Source organism: Tamandua tetradactyla, chromosome 16 (assembly GCF_023851605.1).
Source record: "Tamandua tetradactyla isolate mTamTet1 chromosome 16, mTamTet1.pri, whole genome shotgun sequence".
Lineage (NCBI taxonomy): Eukaryota > Metazoa > Chordata > Mammalia > Pilosa > Myrmecophagidae > Tamandua > Tamandua tetradactyla.
This window is the reverse complement of record NC_135342.1, coordinates 72,216,678-72,234,435: the sequence shown is the minus strand read 5'-3', so window position 1 is coordinate 72,234,435 and position 17,758 is coordinate 72,216,678. Positions and strand designations below refer to the sequence as shown.

At 40.0% G+C, this 17,758-nt stretch overlaps 1 protein-coding gene across 1 annotated transcript in view; it reads left to right on the top strand.

Moving 5' to 3' along the window:
- ADAMTS18 (ADAM metallopeptidase with thrombospondin type 1 motif 18) overlaps positions 1-17,758 on the top strand; it is a 159,656-nt gene that overhangs the window by 96,599 nt on the left and 45,299 nt on the right. The window contains exons 9-10 of the mRNA XM_077133096.1: positions 7,920-8,015; positions 12,367-12,515. Of these exons, the coding sequence (XP_076989211.1) occupies positions 7,920-8,015; positions 12,367-12,515 (245 nt within the window). The remainder of the gene's footprint in view (positions 1-7,919; positions 8,016-12,366; positions 12,516-17,758) is intronic.

Sequence of the window (17,758 nt, the reverse complement as noted above, 5' to 3'; positions counted from 1 at the left end):
TCACACTTCAACTTCTATCACCTTTTCCCATCAATTTAAATTCCAACAATATTGATGCTTTTCAAATATTGCCCACTCTGTTCTACAAGCCTTTGGTTATATGCCTTCCCAACTACAATACTGCCTGGTCATCTGTGTGTTTGTCACCTAATCATTGTCACAAAGATTCACGTCGTGTTACTTCCTTTTTTCCCAAGGAGATTTAAATGTTCCTCTCTCTGGTTTCCACATCCATATCATATGTCACCTCATAAGCTTATTATACTACATATAACCGTCTGTGTGCATCTCTTGTCCCAGTAGATGCTTAGCATGTACTTGACATGTTAGATACTCAGTAAATATTTACTGGATTTATGATAACTAAAGCTAATGTTTTTAGCACTTCCTTTCCCTAAAGTGGAGGATTTTGCCTCTTTTCCTTGTTTCATCCTTCCCCAAAGGAGGAGCACCTTACCTGCCTGATGAGAGCACATCTGACCATGCATTGTTCAGTACCTTCTCAGTATCTTCTCTTCTTGTGCTCCTGGTGGAAACAGGATGCCTGCTTCTCTCTGCCATCCTGTAGGTGACCTGCCTCTGTTGGGGATACTTTTGCTTGTCTCCTCTGCCTACCAATGGGAAGTAGCAGTTAGTTTAATACACAGTGGAGATACCATTAGAAGGCCTATTTGGCCACAGATCTCAGCACATTTTCCAATTCATCTTTTTAAATAAATAAGTTATTATCTTGCTCTCCATTTCTCTTACTCCAGTGTCTTATTTATCTACTAACAAAGCAAACAGGGGGCATTAACTGTTGTTTCCTTTGAATCCAGCAGTAACAAAATTGAAGCTAAATAATCTCCCCAACAAAAGGCAGAACATGCCAGTATACAAGAAAACTAAAAGCCCACATTTTAGCATCAAAGATTGCAGTGAAATCTTGCTTAGTTGTTTGAATGAACTTTTTAAAAACTTGAGGAAGAAAAGTGTTCTAGTTTGCTAGCTGCAGGAATACAATATACCAGAAACAGAATGGCTTTTAAAAAGGAGAATTTAATAAGTTGCTAGTTTACAGTTCTAAGGCTGAGAAAATGTCCCAATTAAAACAGGTCTATGGAAATGTCCAATCAAAGGCATCCAGAAAAAGGTACCTTGGTTCAAGAAGGCCAGTGAAGTTCAGGGTTTCTCTCTCAAGTGAGAAAGCACATGGGGAACACAGTCAGGGCTTCTCTCTCATCTGGAAGGGCACATGGCAAACACGGCATCATCTGCTAGTTTTCTCTCCTGGTTTCCTGTTTCATGAAGCTTCCCGGGAAGCGTTTTCCTTCTTCATCTCCAAAGGTCGCTGGCTCGTGGACTCTCTGCTTAGTGGTGCTGCAGCACTCTCTGCTCTCTCCGAATCTCTTTCATTCTCTAAAATGTTTCCTCTTTTATAGGACTCCAGAAACTTATCAAGACCCACCCAAATGGGTGGAGACATGTCATCACTTTATCCAGCTTAACAACCACTCTTGATTAAATCACATCTCCAGGGAGATGATCTGATTACAGTTTCAAACATACAATATTGAATAGGGATTATTCTGCCTTTATGAAATGGGATTTAGATTAAAACATGGCTTTTCTAGGGGACATACTTCCTTTCAAACCAGCACAAATTCTTTCTATAACAATAGCTAATATCTACCCAGTGCTAATTGTATACCAAGCAACACTTTAACACTTTTTATATATATTCATATATTCAAGGCCTACAACACCCCTTTGTTGTATGTGCTATTACGATCCCCATTGTATAGATAGTGAATCTGAAGCACAGATAATGAACTTTCGCTCACATTTACACAACTAAGAAATGGCAGGACTAAAATTGGGACTGGTTGGTACATACTCCTAACCAATATACTATACTGCCTTCCATATTTTCTACCTGGAAGAAATACAAAATGGTCCTACTGACAATTCCCCTATGAGCAAAAAAGGGAGCACAAAAGAATTAAATGATACATCATTAAGAAGATAGACAAATAATCAACAGGAAATGGTGTTCAATATCAATTATTAGGAACATATAAATAAATCACAGTGAATTGCCACTGCACACACACTTGCATGAGCATCATTAAAAAGACTGGCAGCACCAAATGTCATCAAAGATATGGAGCAACTGGAACTCTCAGATAGAGTATAGAAGGCACTTTATTTTTTATAATCCTATGTTTGTTTTTTAAATTTTTATTCTGATAACATATATACAACATAAAATCCCCCCCATTGTAAACATTTCCAAATATACAGTTCACTGGTGTCAGTTACACCTACAGTATTACAGTATAGTCATTTAGAAAATGGTTTGGCAGGTTTTTTAAAAAAATATTTCTAAGGTTAAACATACCTGGCCCTCTGGACCCCTGGACTCAGCAAATCCACTCCAAGTTATTTACCTGAAAGAAATAAAAGCACATGTTTCACAAGAAGACATGCCTAAGAATGTTCTTAGTTGTTGATGTGTTCATAAGAGCCAAAGACTGGAAACAACCCAAAGTCTGTCAAAAGGTAAATGGAGAAGCAAATTTGGTAAATTCACACTCTCTTCATCAATCAAAAAGGAGCAAACCATTGATACATAGAAAACATGGATGATTAAAAAACATGTTGAGCAAAATAAACCATACGTAAAAGAACACATGTTCTTGAGATTCTGTTTATATGAAATTTAAAAATAGGCGAAACTAATCTATAGTAATAGAAATTAGAACAGTGGTTGCCTCTGGGTGAGGAACTTACTGGAAAAGGTCAGGAGGGGACTTTCTGAGGGGATGGAAATGTACTTTCTTGATTGTGGTGGTGTCCACAGTTGTGTATACATTTGCCAAACTTATCAAACTGTACACTTGTACTGGGTGCATATTATTGTAGTACATTATATCCCAATAAATTGATTTTAAAATGGTACTAGTGGCAATTCAAGGTCACCATTTCTTTTTAATCCTGTTAAGCTTAGCTCAAAGTTTGGGCTGTGGAGTCAGGCAGAAATGTGTTTAAATCCAGTTAAACACAGATTTATCTGCCAAGGTAGGTTGAGGGAATTTACTGAACTTCTCTGAACCTCAGTTTCCTCATAGTACAATGAAAGTAATAGTCATATGTACCTCAGAGGGTTACCATGATAATCCAGTAAAATAATTGAGGAATAACTCATAGCAGCAGCACTCAATTTTTTTAGCGTTACTGTATTTGTCTATTTTATTTTTGATTCTTGAAGACTCTTCTTAAGGATTTCACAGTCTTTATAAAATTGAAGGCTGCCTTTAATTTTTTTTTTTTTTTTTTGGCATGAGCAGGCTCTGGGAATCAAACCCGGGTCTCTGGCATGGCAGGTGAGAATTCTGCCACTGAGCCACCGTGCCACCACCCTACCTTTAATTTTGAAGTCAATATTTTGATTCATATATTGATGTACTGAGAAGTATTTATTGAACCTCACTTTGCCCAGTTACTTTACTAGATGCTTGGGATACATCGGGGAAAAACAAAATCCTCTGCCCTTGTGGTGCTGATATTCTAATGCGGGAGACAGACAATGCACAATAAAAATGATAAGTAAATAATGTAGAATATTAGAAAGTTGCATGAGATCAATAAAGATCGAGGAGGGTAGGGGAAATTGGGAGGCTGATTGAGTGGTAGCTGATTAAATTGCATTTTGTAATTGTGGGTTCACAGGAGAGCTCACTGAGAAGGTGAAATTTAGGCAAAGACTTGAAGGAGAGGAGGGTCAGTTAGCCCTGCAGATAGCTGGGGGAGATAGAACTGCCATTGAGAAGACCCAAGGAGAAAGCAAGCTTAGGTGTCTGTAGAGCATCAAGGAAGCTGGTGTGGCTAGAGCAGGGAGAGTGAAAGGTAGACTGGTAGGAGGTGAGGTCCTAGAGGTAAAAGGGACTTAATCATGTGTGGTTTGGTAGGCAATTATAAGCATTTAGGCTTTTCTCCTAGTAAAGCAAGAAGCCGTTGTATGGTTCTGAGCTGAGAAGTGACATGCTCTGGCTGACTTGATTTGGAAGGCTCACTCTAACTCAGCTCTGTCCAATAGTACTTTTTACGATGATAGAAATATTGTCCCACATGGGCCAATCGAGCCTCTGCAGTGTGGCGAGGGGCACTGAGGGGGTGAATTTTAAATCGTATTTAATTTTAAATTATGAAAAATTAAGTGTAAATAGCTGCATGTGACTAGTGGCGACCCTATCGGACAGTGCAGCTTTTGTCACAGTGTTGAGAATTAACTGGTAGAGATGGCAGGGGAGGGTAGAGGCAGGCACACTTGTGAGGAGGGTGAATTCTGGAAATATTTTGAAGGTAGAGCCAATACAATCCCTTGCTATAGTGGAAGGTTTCTGGGCAGAATGTGAGAGAAATGAGGTTGTCAAAGGGGACGCCAGCATTTTCGACCTGAGCAACTGCAGCATATGGAGGTGTCGTGAAGTACGATGGAGAGAGGCTTAGCATAGAGCAGGTTTTTTGGGACAGGGATGAGGAATTATGTTTTGGATGTGTTAAGTCTGAACTGCTGCATTAAATTAGATTTGTGAAAACCATGAACAATTTTAGCAAGTCACACTTCACTTGAAGGGACAGGCATCCTATGGAATACAGCTGGAGAACATGGCTAGTGAGTGACAGGACAGAATACCCTACAGCTGCGACTCTGTCCTTAGAAATGTCATCTAGTTCAGAAAAAAAAATCATATCCAAAGGGACCTTGGAGTCTCTGTGGTGCTTTTATTCCCCTTAAATTATGCCTTAGGTCCTGAGAATTATAGACAGGGATTTGTTAAGTGTGCTGATGGGGGCGGGGGTGCAGAGGAAGGAACAAACAGAAAAGTGCAAATTCCCCTGTCTGTTTACACTGAAGGGGAGCTTGTTCAGAGAGCTTTCATGGCTGCCAAAGCATGTAGTTTGCTATAATTATGTTTGACTTCTGCACTTCACCACAAAAGAAATAACATGTTCACACAGCCTGTCTTGTTTCACTCTGGAATCCCTGTGTTTTTGGGTTGTTTTGTTATCTTGGTCCACTTGAGCCCCCCTCTCTTAGCCCTGGGCCTGGCGTTGGTTATAGAGTCTAGACCTCCTTTTCTTGGGTCAGCCTTGGGGCCATGTTGGTGGCTGCCACATAAGCCATGAGTATGGCTTCTGGCTCTTCCCTGGCTGTTAAAAGGAAGACAATTTAATCCTGAAAGCCTTTCCAACCATGGTGTTGATTGTTTCAGCAGCTACCTCTCAGTTCCTCCATTTTGATGTAGATACTTCCTTTTTTCCACATGAATTGACTCCCCTCAGACCAGGGGACCCGGATATGGGGTCCCACAGAGGTGATGACTCTAATTCAGCTTGTTCAGAGGCTGCCTTATGCTTTGCACCAGGGTCTTGTGGCAGGTCCCTTTTCCATGGGAAGCTTTTATGTATTCTGTGTTACGAGCTTTTTGGAACTTTGGAACCGATGTGTGAGAGTGTGTGTGTACATGCATCAGTGTTTGAGATTACTGCTGGTGGTGGTATTTCCAAGCAGGACCCCTCTGTTTTGTTTTTTGTTTTTTTTATTCTCAGCATATTCAACTAACTTTTCTTTATAAATAACCTTCCATTCTCTTTTGAGGGAAGACTATTATAATCTAAAAGACCAGACTCACTACTGCACATATCTCTGGTTTCCCTATGTTTTCTTTTCTTGGTCCTGTGGAAAATTTTTATAAAATATCTCTTAAGCATGCTCTTGCCATATTCCCTAACCATAAAATCTATATTAACTGGGATGCTTGGGGAATTGGGTACCTGGTTAATTGAATTTTCAGGGTTATAAGAAGTAACTGCAAAAATCTTTTTTTGTCCCCCTCCCAGATTGTTAATATTTTCCCCAAAATGCTTGTGTTCACATTTTTTACCTTACTAAATAGAACAAAATGGAATCACTTTGATGCTACGTGATTCTGACATTTCATTAGTGACATCATTCTGAACAGCTACTCCAAATGTTTGAGCTAGAAGGAATCCGGTTCAATCCCTTTACTTTATAGGATGAGGAACTGAGAGGCCTGGAGAAGTTGAGAGTTTTCCAACATCTATTAATGGCAAATCCAGAGCAGTGGGTGAGACCCAGGGCTCTGGAATCAGGCCAGCATGAGTCTGACCTTTGACACTTACCAGCCGTGTGGCTTGGCTGCTTTGAAAGTATTAGTAGCTTGCTCGGTTTCCTCATCTGGTAAGTGGTCTTAGTAGTTGTGCTGGTCTGAATTTGTGTTGGACCCCAGAAAAGCCATGCCCTTTGATCCTCATTCAATATTGCTAGGTGGAAGCATTTTGATTGTTTCCATGAAGACGTGACCCATCCAGTTGTGGGTGGTAACTTTTGATTAGATGATTTCCATGGAGGTGTGTCTCCACCCACTGAAGGTGGAGTTGCTTACTGGAATCCTTTAAAAGAGGAACCATTTCAGAGAGAGTCCCTTTTTGGTAGAGCCACGTGAAAGCCAGCAGACGCTGCCATGTTCGCCATGTGCCCTTCCAGCTGAGAGAGAAACGTTGAACATCGTTGGCCTTCTTGAGCCAAGATATCGTTCCCCGGATGCCTTAAATTGGACATGTCTATGGACTTGTTTTAATTGGGACATTTTCTTGGCCTTGGAACTGTAAACTACCAACTTATTAAATTCCCCTGTTTAGAAGCCATTCCGTTTCTGGTATATTGCATTCCGGCAGCTAGCAAACCAGAACTGTAATAGTAGGCCTTAGTTTCCTGCAGCTGCTGTGATAAATGACCACAGACTTCAGTGACTTGAAACATACACATTGAGTATCTCATGGTTCTGGAGGTCAGAAGCCGAAGTGGGTCTCATGGGGCTAACAACGAAGATATGAGCAGGGCTGCACTCCTTCTGGAAGCTCTAGGGGAGAATCCATTTCTTTGCCTTTTCCAGCCTCTAGAAGCCACCCCCCCTTCCTTGGCTCAGGTTCCCCTTCCTCCATCTTCAAAGCCAGCAATGTCCAGCTGAGTCATTCTCCTGCTGACATCTTTCTACTTCTCTTCTTTCTCTCTCTTCCACATTTAAGGACCCTTAGGATTACATTGGGCCCACCGGGAGAGCCCAGGGTAGTCTTTTAAGGTCAGCTGTTAAGCAACCTTAATTCCATCTGCAAATTTAATTCCTCATTTCCATGTAACCTAAGATATTTATAGGTTCTGAGGATAAGAGCGTAGACATCTCTGAAGGGACCACAATTCTGCCAACCGCAGAAAAGCACGAATTAAATTATTTCATAAATCCAATGTGAGAATTAAATTATATCAGTGCTTGGAAATTGCAATATAAATGGAGGATGGTGATGATGTTAACAGCTAATAGTTTGGAGAATGGTGTGCCAAGCAACGTAATCATTTTAACTGTATGGCCTTATTTTTCCATCAGAAGAACTCTAAGGAGGCCAGTTCTATTATTATCACTATTTTACACATGGAGAAACCATAGTTTAAAGGGCTTCCATGGCGTGGCCATAGAGCCTGCAACCTGAAATTCTAGGACAGGCACGTGAATCAGGCTTGCTGTATTCCAGTCTCGGCCCATTCTGCCACACTGGTTATTACCATTATTAAAAGCCAGGTCTACTAGTCAGTTCCCATCCCAATGTTTTTCAAATTGACTGATGCCACCTCCCAGTCATTGCTAAGCACACATGAACATGCAGGAAGTATGGAGCATGCTACTTACACATTTGCCCAGGACATAGGACTGCTGATCTTGCTACCACCAGCTTCACTCACCTCCACTTTCTGGATCATTTCATAAACCAACGCAAAGCATAATGTGCACAAGAATATTGAATGTTTTCATTTTTATTGTTATCATCAAGTTTACCTGTCCCTTCTTCCCTTACAGGACATTTGCAAGTCACTTTGGTGCCACCGAGTGGGCCACAGATGTGAGACCAAATTTATGCCTGCAGCAGAAGGGACCGTTTGTGGCTTGAGTATGGTAAACTGCATACTTGTTAGTTTTTAGTGCTAGAAACTTGATAAGGCATAGAATCCAAACCATACGTGTGGTGACCCTGCAATGAAACGCCTTTGTTGCATATAGTTCCTTATTTTTCTTTAGAAAAAACAGCAGCTATTATAAACTTTAATGCTACTATAACCCAGTTAATGCAACTTTTCAAGGAGTTTTTTTTTTTTTTTTAGTTGCATTTTGCCATTGTTTTCCTTTTTGAAATGGAGGCTTAGAACAAAGAATTCTTTATTTCAGTGGGCAAGTTGGTTTCACTGTCAACTGTTTGCGTTTATACTTGATGCGGTATGTAAAGGCCTCAGAAATCAAATGTCCCTTCTAGTGGCACAAGAATGACTGTCCCTCTTCAAGTGGCCTCTGACTTTCATCTCACCTCCCCAGAACGCTCTTGAATTTGACATGCTCCTTAGATTTCCAACACTTACGGTGAGATTCTTATTGAAGAATAGGGATCATCTCCATGAATGTTGTACCAGAAAATCTTTTGCCAGAGACATTTTTGACCCAAAGTTTCCACATGAAGAACCATGTTTTCACTGAAAGACTTTCATATGTTATAGTTTCTCTTCTTGTTCTCTTTTCCTACTAGAGTCTGGAGGGAAAGGTGCCCTTGAGAAAGCTGTAAATGATCCAGATTTGGGGAGTTCGTTTTAAAGACTGGGAATGATGAGAGAGGAAGGATGTTACAGATTTGTTCATCTCTATTATTGTCTCTTTGAAGGTAGCACCAGCCCACAAAAAAGAATCGGTCATTGAAAGTTAATTCAACTCCACAATAATGTATTGACTCCTGGATATCAGGAACTGGAGAACTCTGGAGATGTGGAGATAAACATATCTCAGTCCTAAATCTTCACGAGTTCACAATTGAGTAGGGAGACCTGTGCAGAAACCAATAACTGTCTTTTTAAACATATTTTGTTTAAAGCACTTAGTTGCTTTCGAGGCCCAGATGTATGGGAAGTGAATATTACTCAGGATTTGGCATGCACCTGGGAAAGCTCCAAGGGGCGGTACATTAAGATGGACCTTGGAGTTTGAATTGAAGTTCCCCAGTTGGATGAGAGAAAGGGAAGACTTCTTAGGGAGAGACAGACAGTAAAGACAGAGACACAGGACTGCAAAAATGAATGTGTTCGGCAAACCCTGTCAGATATTTGTTACAGCATTTAAGCTAATAGCTCTTAAAAGATTCATGATTTAAGTCTTTTTATTTTAAAGAAAAAAAATGAACATTTTAACAAGTGCAGCGTTGTGGGCAATTTTTAATCAGATATACTGGTCTTAGAAAATTCTAATAAGGATTCTCACTGAAAATGTTGAGGATTTTTCATTGTGAATATACACTAACGATGAATTAATTAAATACCTGAAAATATAAATACTACTCAAGTCATTTCTTATTGTTAAAGGATCAAAAGTTATAACTTGATACTTTATGGTTATAAGTTATAACTTGAAGATTAATGGGAATTTTTTTTCATTAAAAGGCAAGGCTGAGAAAATGTGCAAAAAGTGTACGATAAATGAGAGCAGTGATAAATGGCATCGTTCTAAGTTTGGTTACAAAAGACACCAGGGTTCTAAGTTCTGTAGGGACTATAATTCCCCTGGACTAGACTTCAATTAATAGATCATGAGACAAATCAAGCCAGAAATTAGAAATACTCGCCCTGTACACACACACACACACACACACACACACACACACACACACACTCACACACACACACGCTTCCCTTTTTCTACTTATTTTATTTATTTGTGTGTGTGTGTATGTGTATGTGTATGTGTGTGTGTGTATGCTGTATGGTGGGGGTCACATTTCATTTTGTAGTGTGAGTATTCCATTACTGTAACACCATTTGTTGAATTTTTGTTTGGTTTTTGTTTGTTTGTTTTGGGAAGTGGAACTTGGGTCTCCCACATGGCAGGTGAGAATTCTACCACTGAACTACCCTTGTTCCACCACCCCCTTTTCCTACTTACTTTTGAACACCAGGGCTGTACTTATTTATTGGAGAAAAGCCTTCAACTAGAAGGTGACCCTCAGTAGAAAGCATCTTGATAAGTTCCATCTGTCATTCCAGTCTAACAGTGACTGCACTCAGATCTCGGTTCGTCTGATCCTTTCTTCACGAGGCCCTTCAATAGGGTATTTATTAGACTGTAAGCTCCATGAGGCCAGGACCAAGCTGTATCCATGTTTCACCCTACTTTCTGCACAGACAAGCGACTGCTAAAGTTTGTTTGTCATTTTGTTTGTTTTTTAACTAAAATCCAACTGAGTCCTTTCCCATGCCCTCTGTAGTCCCTGGTCCTTGAGGAATACTTGCATCCTGTAAATGTGTGTAAATGTGTGTGAGTGTGAAAGCCACAAACATTTATCTGGAGACAGCCATTTGCCTAAGTCATGGCCGTTCCATTTGAAATTAGAAGCAGCACCAGAAATAAGTATGTTTGGGTAGATAGGTAAAATTATATATCCATATGTATTGTATTTTTCTACATATTATGTGTAGCGTTGTATAAGCATGTGTGTGAGTGAGTGTATTCCTATATATTTCTGATTTTGACACGAACTGAAAAAGTTGTAAGGTCAGCAGTCTAACTCAATAGTAGGGTGAATGCTGAAATAAAAGGAAGTCACCCGGTACCTGCCCATGCAAAAAAAAAAAAAAAGAAAGTCGTCAAATGAATCAAATGATACAAATAGTGAGAAACTGATTTCTGTGAAAGAAATGTGATTAGAGTTGAGAAACATTATTAGCAATTGGCCTCTGAGGTAAGATGTACTATGTGTCCCCTTCATTAGTAGCTTTGGCTCTTGGGTTGAAATCCAGTTTCAGCTACTGTGTAACTACTTCTGTAGCTGTGTGACTCTGAGCAAATTACTTAATAATTCTTTGCTAAGTTTCTCTCATCCAGAGAATGGGGATAATAGATTTTTAATACCTAACCTTTTGGGGAAGGTCATTTGTCACACTATTGATAAAGCTGTTGGCACCATTTTGAGGCACATGGAACCGTCTACATATAGAACCTGTAGCTTCTCTGCTGTGGCTGTTATTTTGTTTCAGCCACTGAGCTCAGAGTCTCCAGGTAGGGAAGATGTGTGGCTGTAGTAGACAAAATCCTCAAATGTCTCATCGCTTTGCCAAAAAACGTTCTTAGTGCTGTTACAGAATTTTGTGCCAAGTCCAAAATGGCAATTAATCCAAGAAAAAGAAAAATCACAAACAGAAGAAGTAACCAGCACATGGCAAGAATTTGAAGAAAGGAAGCAATATCTTAACCGAGACAAAGTGCACTAGCAAGCAGGCCACACAATAAACAGCCACAAAGCCAAATTTATAATGGGGGGCGCGGGGAGTGAAGATTTGAAAGTCAAACAACCTCTCTATAATTTTGTAACTGAATTCCTGCTCCTCTGCAAAACCTGGCAGGGTCCGAACGCCAGCCCTTTGGATCTAATTGCAGAGGTTTTTAGGAAAGTGTGCAGTTATGCTAAGTCATGCAGAACTTGCTCATAATAAAAGCACCACTGAAAAAAAAAATCACTACCAGAGACTAATGCAACCCCCACAGAGAGAGATGACCAATGAAGCATGGAATGTATTACAAAGAAGAACTCAAATGGGAAGGCTAAAGCAGGAAACAGCTCCTGCTCCACTTTGGCAGATCATTTGCCAATGAAAGACCCAGTGCTAATTCATCAAAGACACTCAGAGTCATTAGAAAGTCTGAAATGGGGACCTTTTGAACAAGACAAAGGGTGTTATCTGAAGAGCAGAATTTGTGCAGACTAAAAGCTATTCAGTTTCATAAGAGATGTCCCATAGAGATGGTTTGGAATAAACAAAAATATAAAATATGCATAGTTGAATCTGTCTTTGTGGAGAGTTAATCATTCAAAATGATAAATTCTGTGTTAATATTTAAAAAACTGCTTTTACTTTAGTAAGGGGTCCCCGTTGTTCAAGGGAGACCCTGTTGGAATTTTATCTGTTGACTACTCTGGCTGTCCAGTGGAATCTTCTCTGAATATATAACCTTGACAGCTCAAGGAGCATATGTAATCCTGAGCCTGCTGGTGATAGGTGTCCCTTCTCTCCAGATGTCAATCTTCAAAGCAGGAGGTAAACACAGAGTAACCGGGTGTTTATAAAGCACGGCAAGTGAAGGAATTTATCCAGTTGTTGTGCCTTTTCTTACTGGCCAGCAGACTTGTTTTTCCTGTGACCGTGCATGGTTTGCATCTCCCCATGCTTTCCCAGGTGGTCTCTGACAGGACACATGTCACCCACTCTTTTCCCAGTGGTGTCGGCGAGGCCAGTGTGTCAAGTTTGGTGAACATGGGCCCCGGCCCATCCATGGCCAGTGGTCTACCTGGTCGAAATGGTCAGAATGTTCCAGGACATGTGGCGGTGGAGTCAAGTACCAGGAGAGACACTGCAACAACCCCAAGTAAGGAATAGTCAGTGCTCATATGACTTTATCCTATAGCTTCCTCCTTCTCCTTTATAATAACCAATAGAGCTTTGCTGTTTGCATATAAAGGTTAAAGGCACTGGAGGTAGGTGATGGGGGCAGAAACCAAAAATTCTGCAAAGGGGTTATGCTGTGTGTGAATATGATGCCCAAGAGCTCCAAAATCTAAGCTGCTTTTTCATCTAAGCTAGGGCTACACAATCAAATACCTGTGATATTGGCTGGTGGGGTGTTTGTGTCTCTCAAACTGGCAAACTAGAGAAAGCATGCTGATTTTTGCCATGCAGGAATGTTGACAGGTCTGCTGACATTTCAGGAGAAACCAGAAATTCATGAAAATTTAGTATGTGAAATTTTCCAGTATTTAAGATATTGACAACAAATTCCATTCTTAAAAAAAAAAAAAAATGCTGTGAAAAGTAATCAAACCATCTAAGGATTGAAATTGGCCAGTAGACCCTAAGCTATACCTTGTGAATGCAGAGGTGGTTTTATGTTATTTTATCTACTCTCACATGAAACACCTGTGAGATATACATCTCCCAATCAATATGGTGAAGTAGAAAGAGCCAGGGTTTAGATGGAAAGATAGGGCTCCAAATTCCATGTCTGCCAATTATTAACCATGTGGCCTTGGAAAAGTCACTTGAGCACTGAGCTTGGATTGAATGAATGAAATGGAGATAATAACACTTCCCTTGGAGGGCTTGGGAAAGATTAGAAATTGCATCTGTTGAACACCTGACATACTGGGGCACGTTCAGTGAGTGTTCAACAAAAGATTCCAAGGTCCACGTGGGTTGTATCTTCCTTAACCCAAGCTCACCAGTAACGAAGGGTCAGCTCTCAGAAGCAATGGGGAGAGGCCTCAATGATGAAAGTGGACTTTGGAGAGTTGTCAAGGGTGATAGAATGAAAAGAATGTGATGGGGCCTTGGGAAATAGTGGATTTTATTTTATGACAAGATTTGAGTAGTTAGTATAGCATGGACATTCACAGCCCAGTCTCCAAAGCCCAACAACCTGAGTTTGTGTCCTGGCCCTGCCATTTCCTAGTTACATGGCTCCAGGCAACTCACTCCTCCCGCCTCAGATGCACATTTGTAAAACTGGGATGATAGTACCTAGATCCAATGAGTTGATGTTTGTCAAACATTAACATTTTTGCTTACAAAAGTGTCTGGCACATCATAAGCATTGTATAAATGGGTGGTAAATTGAGAATTAAAATAAATAATGAAACTAGAGCAAAAGGGAATTTTAAAGGAGAAAAATGGTACTTTGTCTGAGTCAGAAGTCTGAACTGGAGGAAAGGGCTAATTTGTGCCAAAATCTCAATGCAGGGTTTGAGATCATTTGACCATGGTTTGCCAGGTGCTTTGGGGACAGGGGTTCTCAGCCTTGGCACTTTTGAGCCCGATCATTCATTGTTGCAGGGGGCTGCCCTGGGCAGGCAGGATGTTTAGCAGCATTCCTGACCTTTATCCATTAGATGCCAGTGGCATCTTCCTCCCCGATTGTGACAACCAAAGTGTCTCTACACATTACCAAATGCCACTTGGAGGCAGAATCACCTCTGGCTAGGAATCACTGGTCTAATCAGGCCCAGTAATTGGGTTCAATGGTAAGCAGGCTTGCAATGCATTTATAACATTTACCAGATTATTAAAACTACCCTCCAGATACTTTGAGTGTAGACTGTGTCTTGGATAGAATTGTTAAAATCATTATATTACTTACATTTTTGCAGCGTATTTCATGGATCTGGTTTTCATACATCACAACATTTTACAATCGAGATATTTTCCCAAGAAAGAAATAGATTACCTAATTTAATAGCTCTGCTGGTAAAGTACATGAATGACACCCCTGAGATTTAAATTAAACCTCTCTCATATCTGTGGGATTGAGAACTCTTGTTATAATAGGGCATTGTTCATGGAACTATCATATTGTAATTTTAGAGATGCTTTATAAAAGAATTAATCACTAAAGTAGTTCCACTTGGTGCAGCTTTAACATTTTAAACAAGATTAAAGCTAATCAGGACGGTGTTTACTGTAACTATGCATGAAGTCACAAATAACACAGGTCGACAATTAGCTATCCCAAGACAACTGAATTAATTGTTCTCTGTTCTTAATTCATTCTGTGGCGGTAAACTCTTTTTTCCCCTATTTCAAATTACTGATTTCTTTCTTGCTCCATTTTAAATATTTGGTTGTGTTCCCATCACTCTGCATAACCATTTTCATTTTCTCATGTGAGCAGCATGAGCTTTCTATTTCGTATACAATAATATTGGATCTTCCAGAACATATTTTATTTCATAAAAAATGATTTCTTCTTGGATGATTCATTGATTTATCAAATATTTGAGCTTCAAAGCAATAGAAAAGGGCAGGCCACGGTGGCTCAGCAGGCAAGGACGCTTGCCTGCCATGCCAGAGGACCTGGGTTCAATTCTCGGTGCCTGCCCATGTGAAAAAAAAAAAAAGCAATAGAAAAGTTATCTGCTTCTGGAATCACAAACCCCAGGCACCTGCGGCCCTTCTTTTCCCATGTCAATGGCCGGCATTTTTAATTGATCCGAGCCCAAACCTTCCCAAAACATTCCTCCAGGCATTTGCTTCCAGTCAGGTTGGAACTGACAGATGGGTTGAGACCCATTGTCCAATCCAATGATTTTACTGATGGGAAACAGGTAAGGCAGAGGGGCCAGGTCAGGGCAGCCACACCTGCCCAGGTCACCACACCGGAAGTGACAGACTCAGCCCCAGATCCCACAGTCTTAGTTCTTTGACTTTTTTCTGGTTCCTTGACTATTCAATTATTAATATTGTAAGGGAGACTCATGAAATTCCTATTAACTCTGTTCAAGAAATGTAATAGTAACATGCTAAAGCATTCTAGAACTTTCCAAAGAAGTGAGTCTCTTTGAGAAAGAATAATATACCACCTACCGTAATCTAACTTAGCATGTGGAGCTAGAGAAAAGTCATGGCTCCAGAATAATTGAATCAAGTCTGTGGCTCATTCTTCAATCAGTAATTTCCAATCTCAGCTGCTTATCAGAATCACCAAGGGTGCTATAAAAAAAAAAAAATACTGATCTCTGAATCTGCCCCATCATATTTTCTTATTTAGAAAGTTTTGGAGGACTAGGAAGTTAAGAGACCTGTCTCAGCTTCCCAAGTGGTTCTGATAATCCAACCATCATCAAGACCAATTGCAGTCATAACCTGATAAATTATGCAGAACCACATATAGCTATACTTTATAGTAGCATAATATAAAGGCAAAAACATGTGCCTGGAAATTTGTTTCCAGACTGATTCTACTTTTATTTTTAATCTTAAGAAACTTACTACACCAAGGGACACCGTGGTAGACTTTTTCTTTTAATTTATCCTAACACTCATGTTTAAAGCTGCAGAAAAGTGTCTGTATTTGAGGATTTGGTTGAAAATTCCAAATTCTTGACCTTCATTATTTTGATCACTTTGACCTTATCCCGCAATTAAAAAAATGAAATGTTTAATATGTAGAAACCAAATAGGATAATGCCCAACATGGTGTGGGCACTTAACAAGTAAATATAATAGGATTTTTAAAATAGCTGCAATGTATTTGTGCTAACTTTGCCCTAGATGCTGCCCTAAACCCTTGACAAGGTTATCTCAGTTCACTGTCACAACTCTTCCCCTTTTACAGAGGAGGAGGGTAAATAAAATGGCCTAAAATCAGGTTGGGAAAAGGCAGAGAGTTTATTTAAATCCATGTCTGCCTCATTACAAAAGGCCAGCCCCCTAACCATTGTGAATCATTGGTTTTCTCCTCCCTCTCCTTCCCATTTCTTCCAGCAACCATCTAACTCAGTTAAATGCAGGCAGAGAGAAAATGAAGAATCCTGGACAGACTCAAGATCTGAGTTTTAGCTCTGTTCTGTCTCTTTCTAGCCGTGTGACCTTTATTCAGCAAGTTTTGTGAGCTCTACGAGCTTGGTTTTCACTTCATCTATGAAACGAGGGGACGGCTCTATAAGTTTTGAGCTCCTGTCCGTGTTACAACTTCTTTGCATTGAAAAGTAACACATGTGGTCGGTCCTCTTTCACTTTATTAGGTAAAACTAGTCCAAATGAAGGCTATTTGTAAAATCTCGGACAGAATGTCTTAAGCTGAGAAGTTAGTTTTAAATGTGCTTTCGAAAGATGTCCAGGAATATTAAGGGCTATGATATGGTGCTTTTAAGGTTTTCCTAAGTGCTAGTTAGATAATGATTTAAGAAATCTTCAGGGATTTGATCTGGCACAAACCTGCTGCCTGGTCAAGTCTTTGCTCCAGAATGTTTTGAAACAGCATAAAATCTCATTCTGGCAGTGTGACACTTCCCGTTTCTGTTGAATCCATTTTAGCATACAGTTATAGGAGGATTTGATAAAATATGCTGAAGCAAATCCAAGGGTGTTTTATGGCATACTTGTGCTTCCTATAAGAGACAAGGAATTTTAATCACATGAATTTATTAACCTAAAGCCGCCTTTCATGCTACATGTTGGCATTGAATATTTTAAAATATTTTTATTGACAAAACGACATACGAACATAAACATTCTTAACATATCACCATTCCATAGTTGGTGTACAATCAGTGGCTCACAGTATCATCACATAGTTGTATATTCATCACCATGATCATTTCTTAGAACATTTAGCATTGAATTTTATATGCACTACTCTGTGGATTTCACACAGTTGGATTTCAGCCTTCATCCAAAGAGAGGCATGAAAAGAGTCAATTGCTCTGTGCAATGGAGAAAGCTGGTAAGATGTCACTGGTAATTTTAAGCTTGGTTTCTGCTCTTCTTTGGAAAAGAAAAAAAGTGTGCTTTCTGGTTTTGGCTGACTGGAATCTGCCTCCCAAGACCTTAAATGAGGTTGCTACCAGAACATAACTGCTTATTCTCGAATGGGATTCCTTACTCTGGAAATCCATTACCCATCGTGCTTGGCAGGGATGGTCTAGACCACCTGCAAAGTTAAAAAATAACTGTGCACATGAGAATTAGGGAATGCTTTTTCTCAACGTTTAGAGACAATTGAATAAAACACTCATGAGTCCGATGATAATCATGGTATCAGTTCAATGACTGTCAAAGCTGGATTGGAGAACATGGCCTGGACACCTGGGCAGATGGGGGTCACCGCTACCCCTCCCC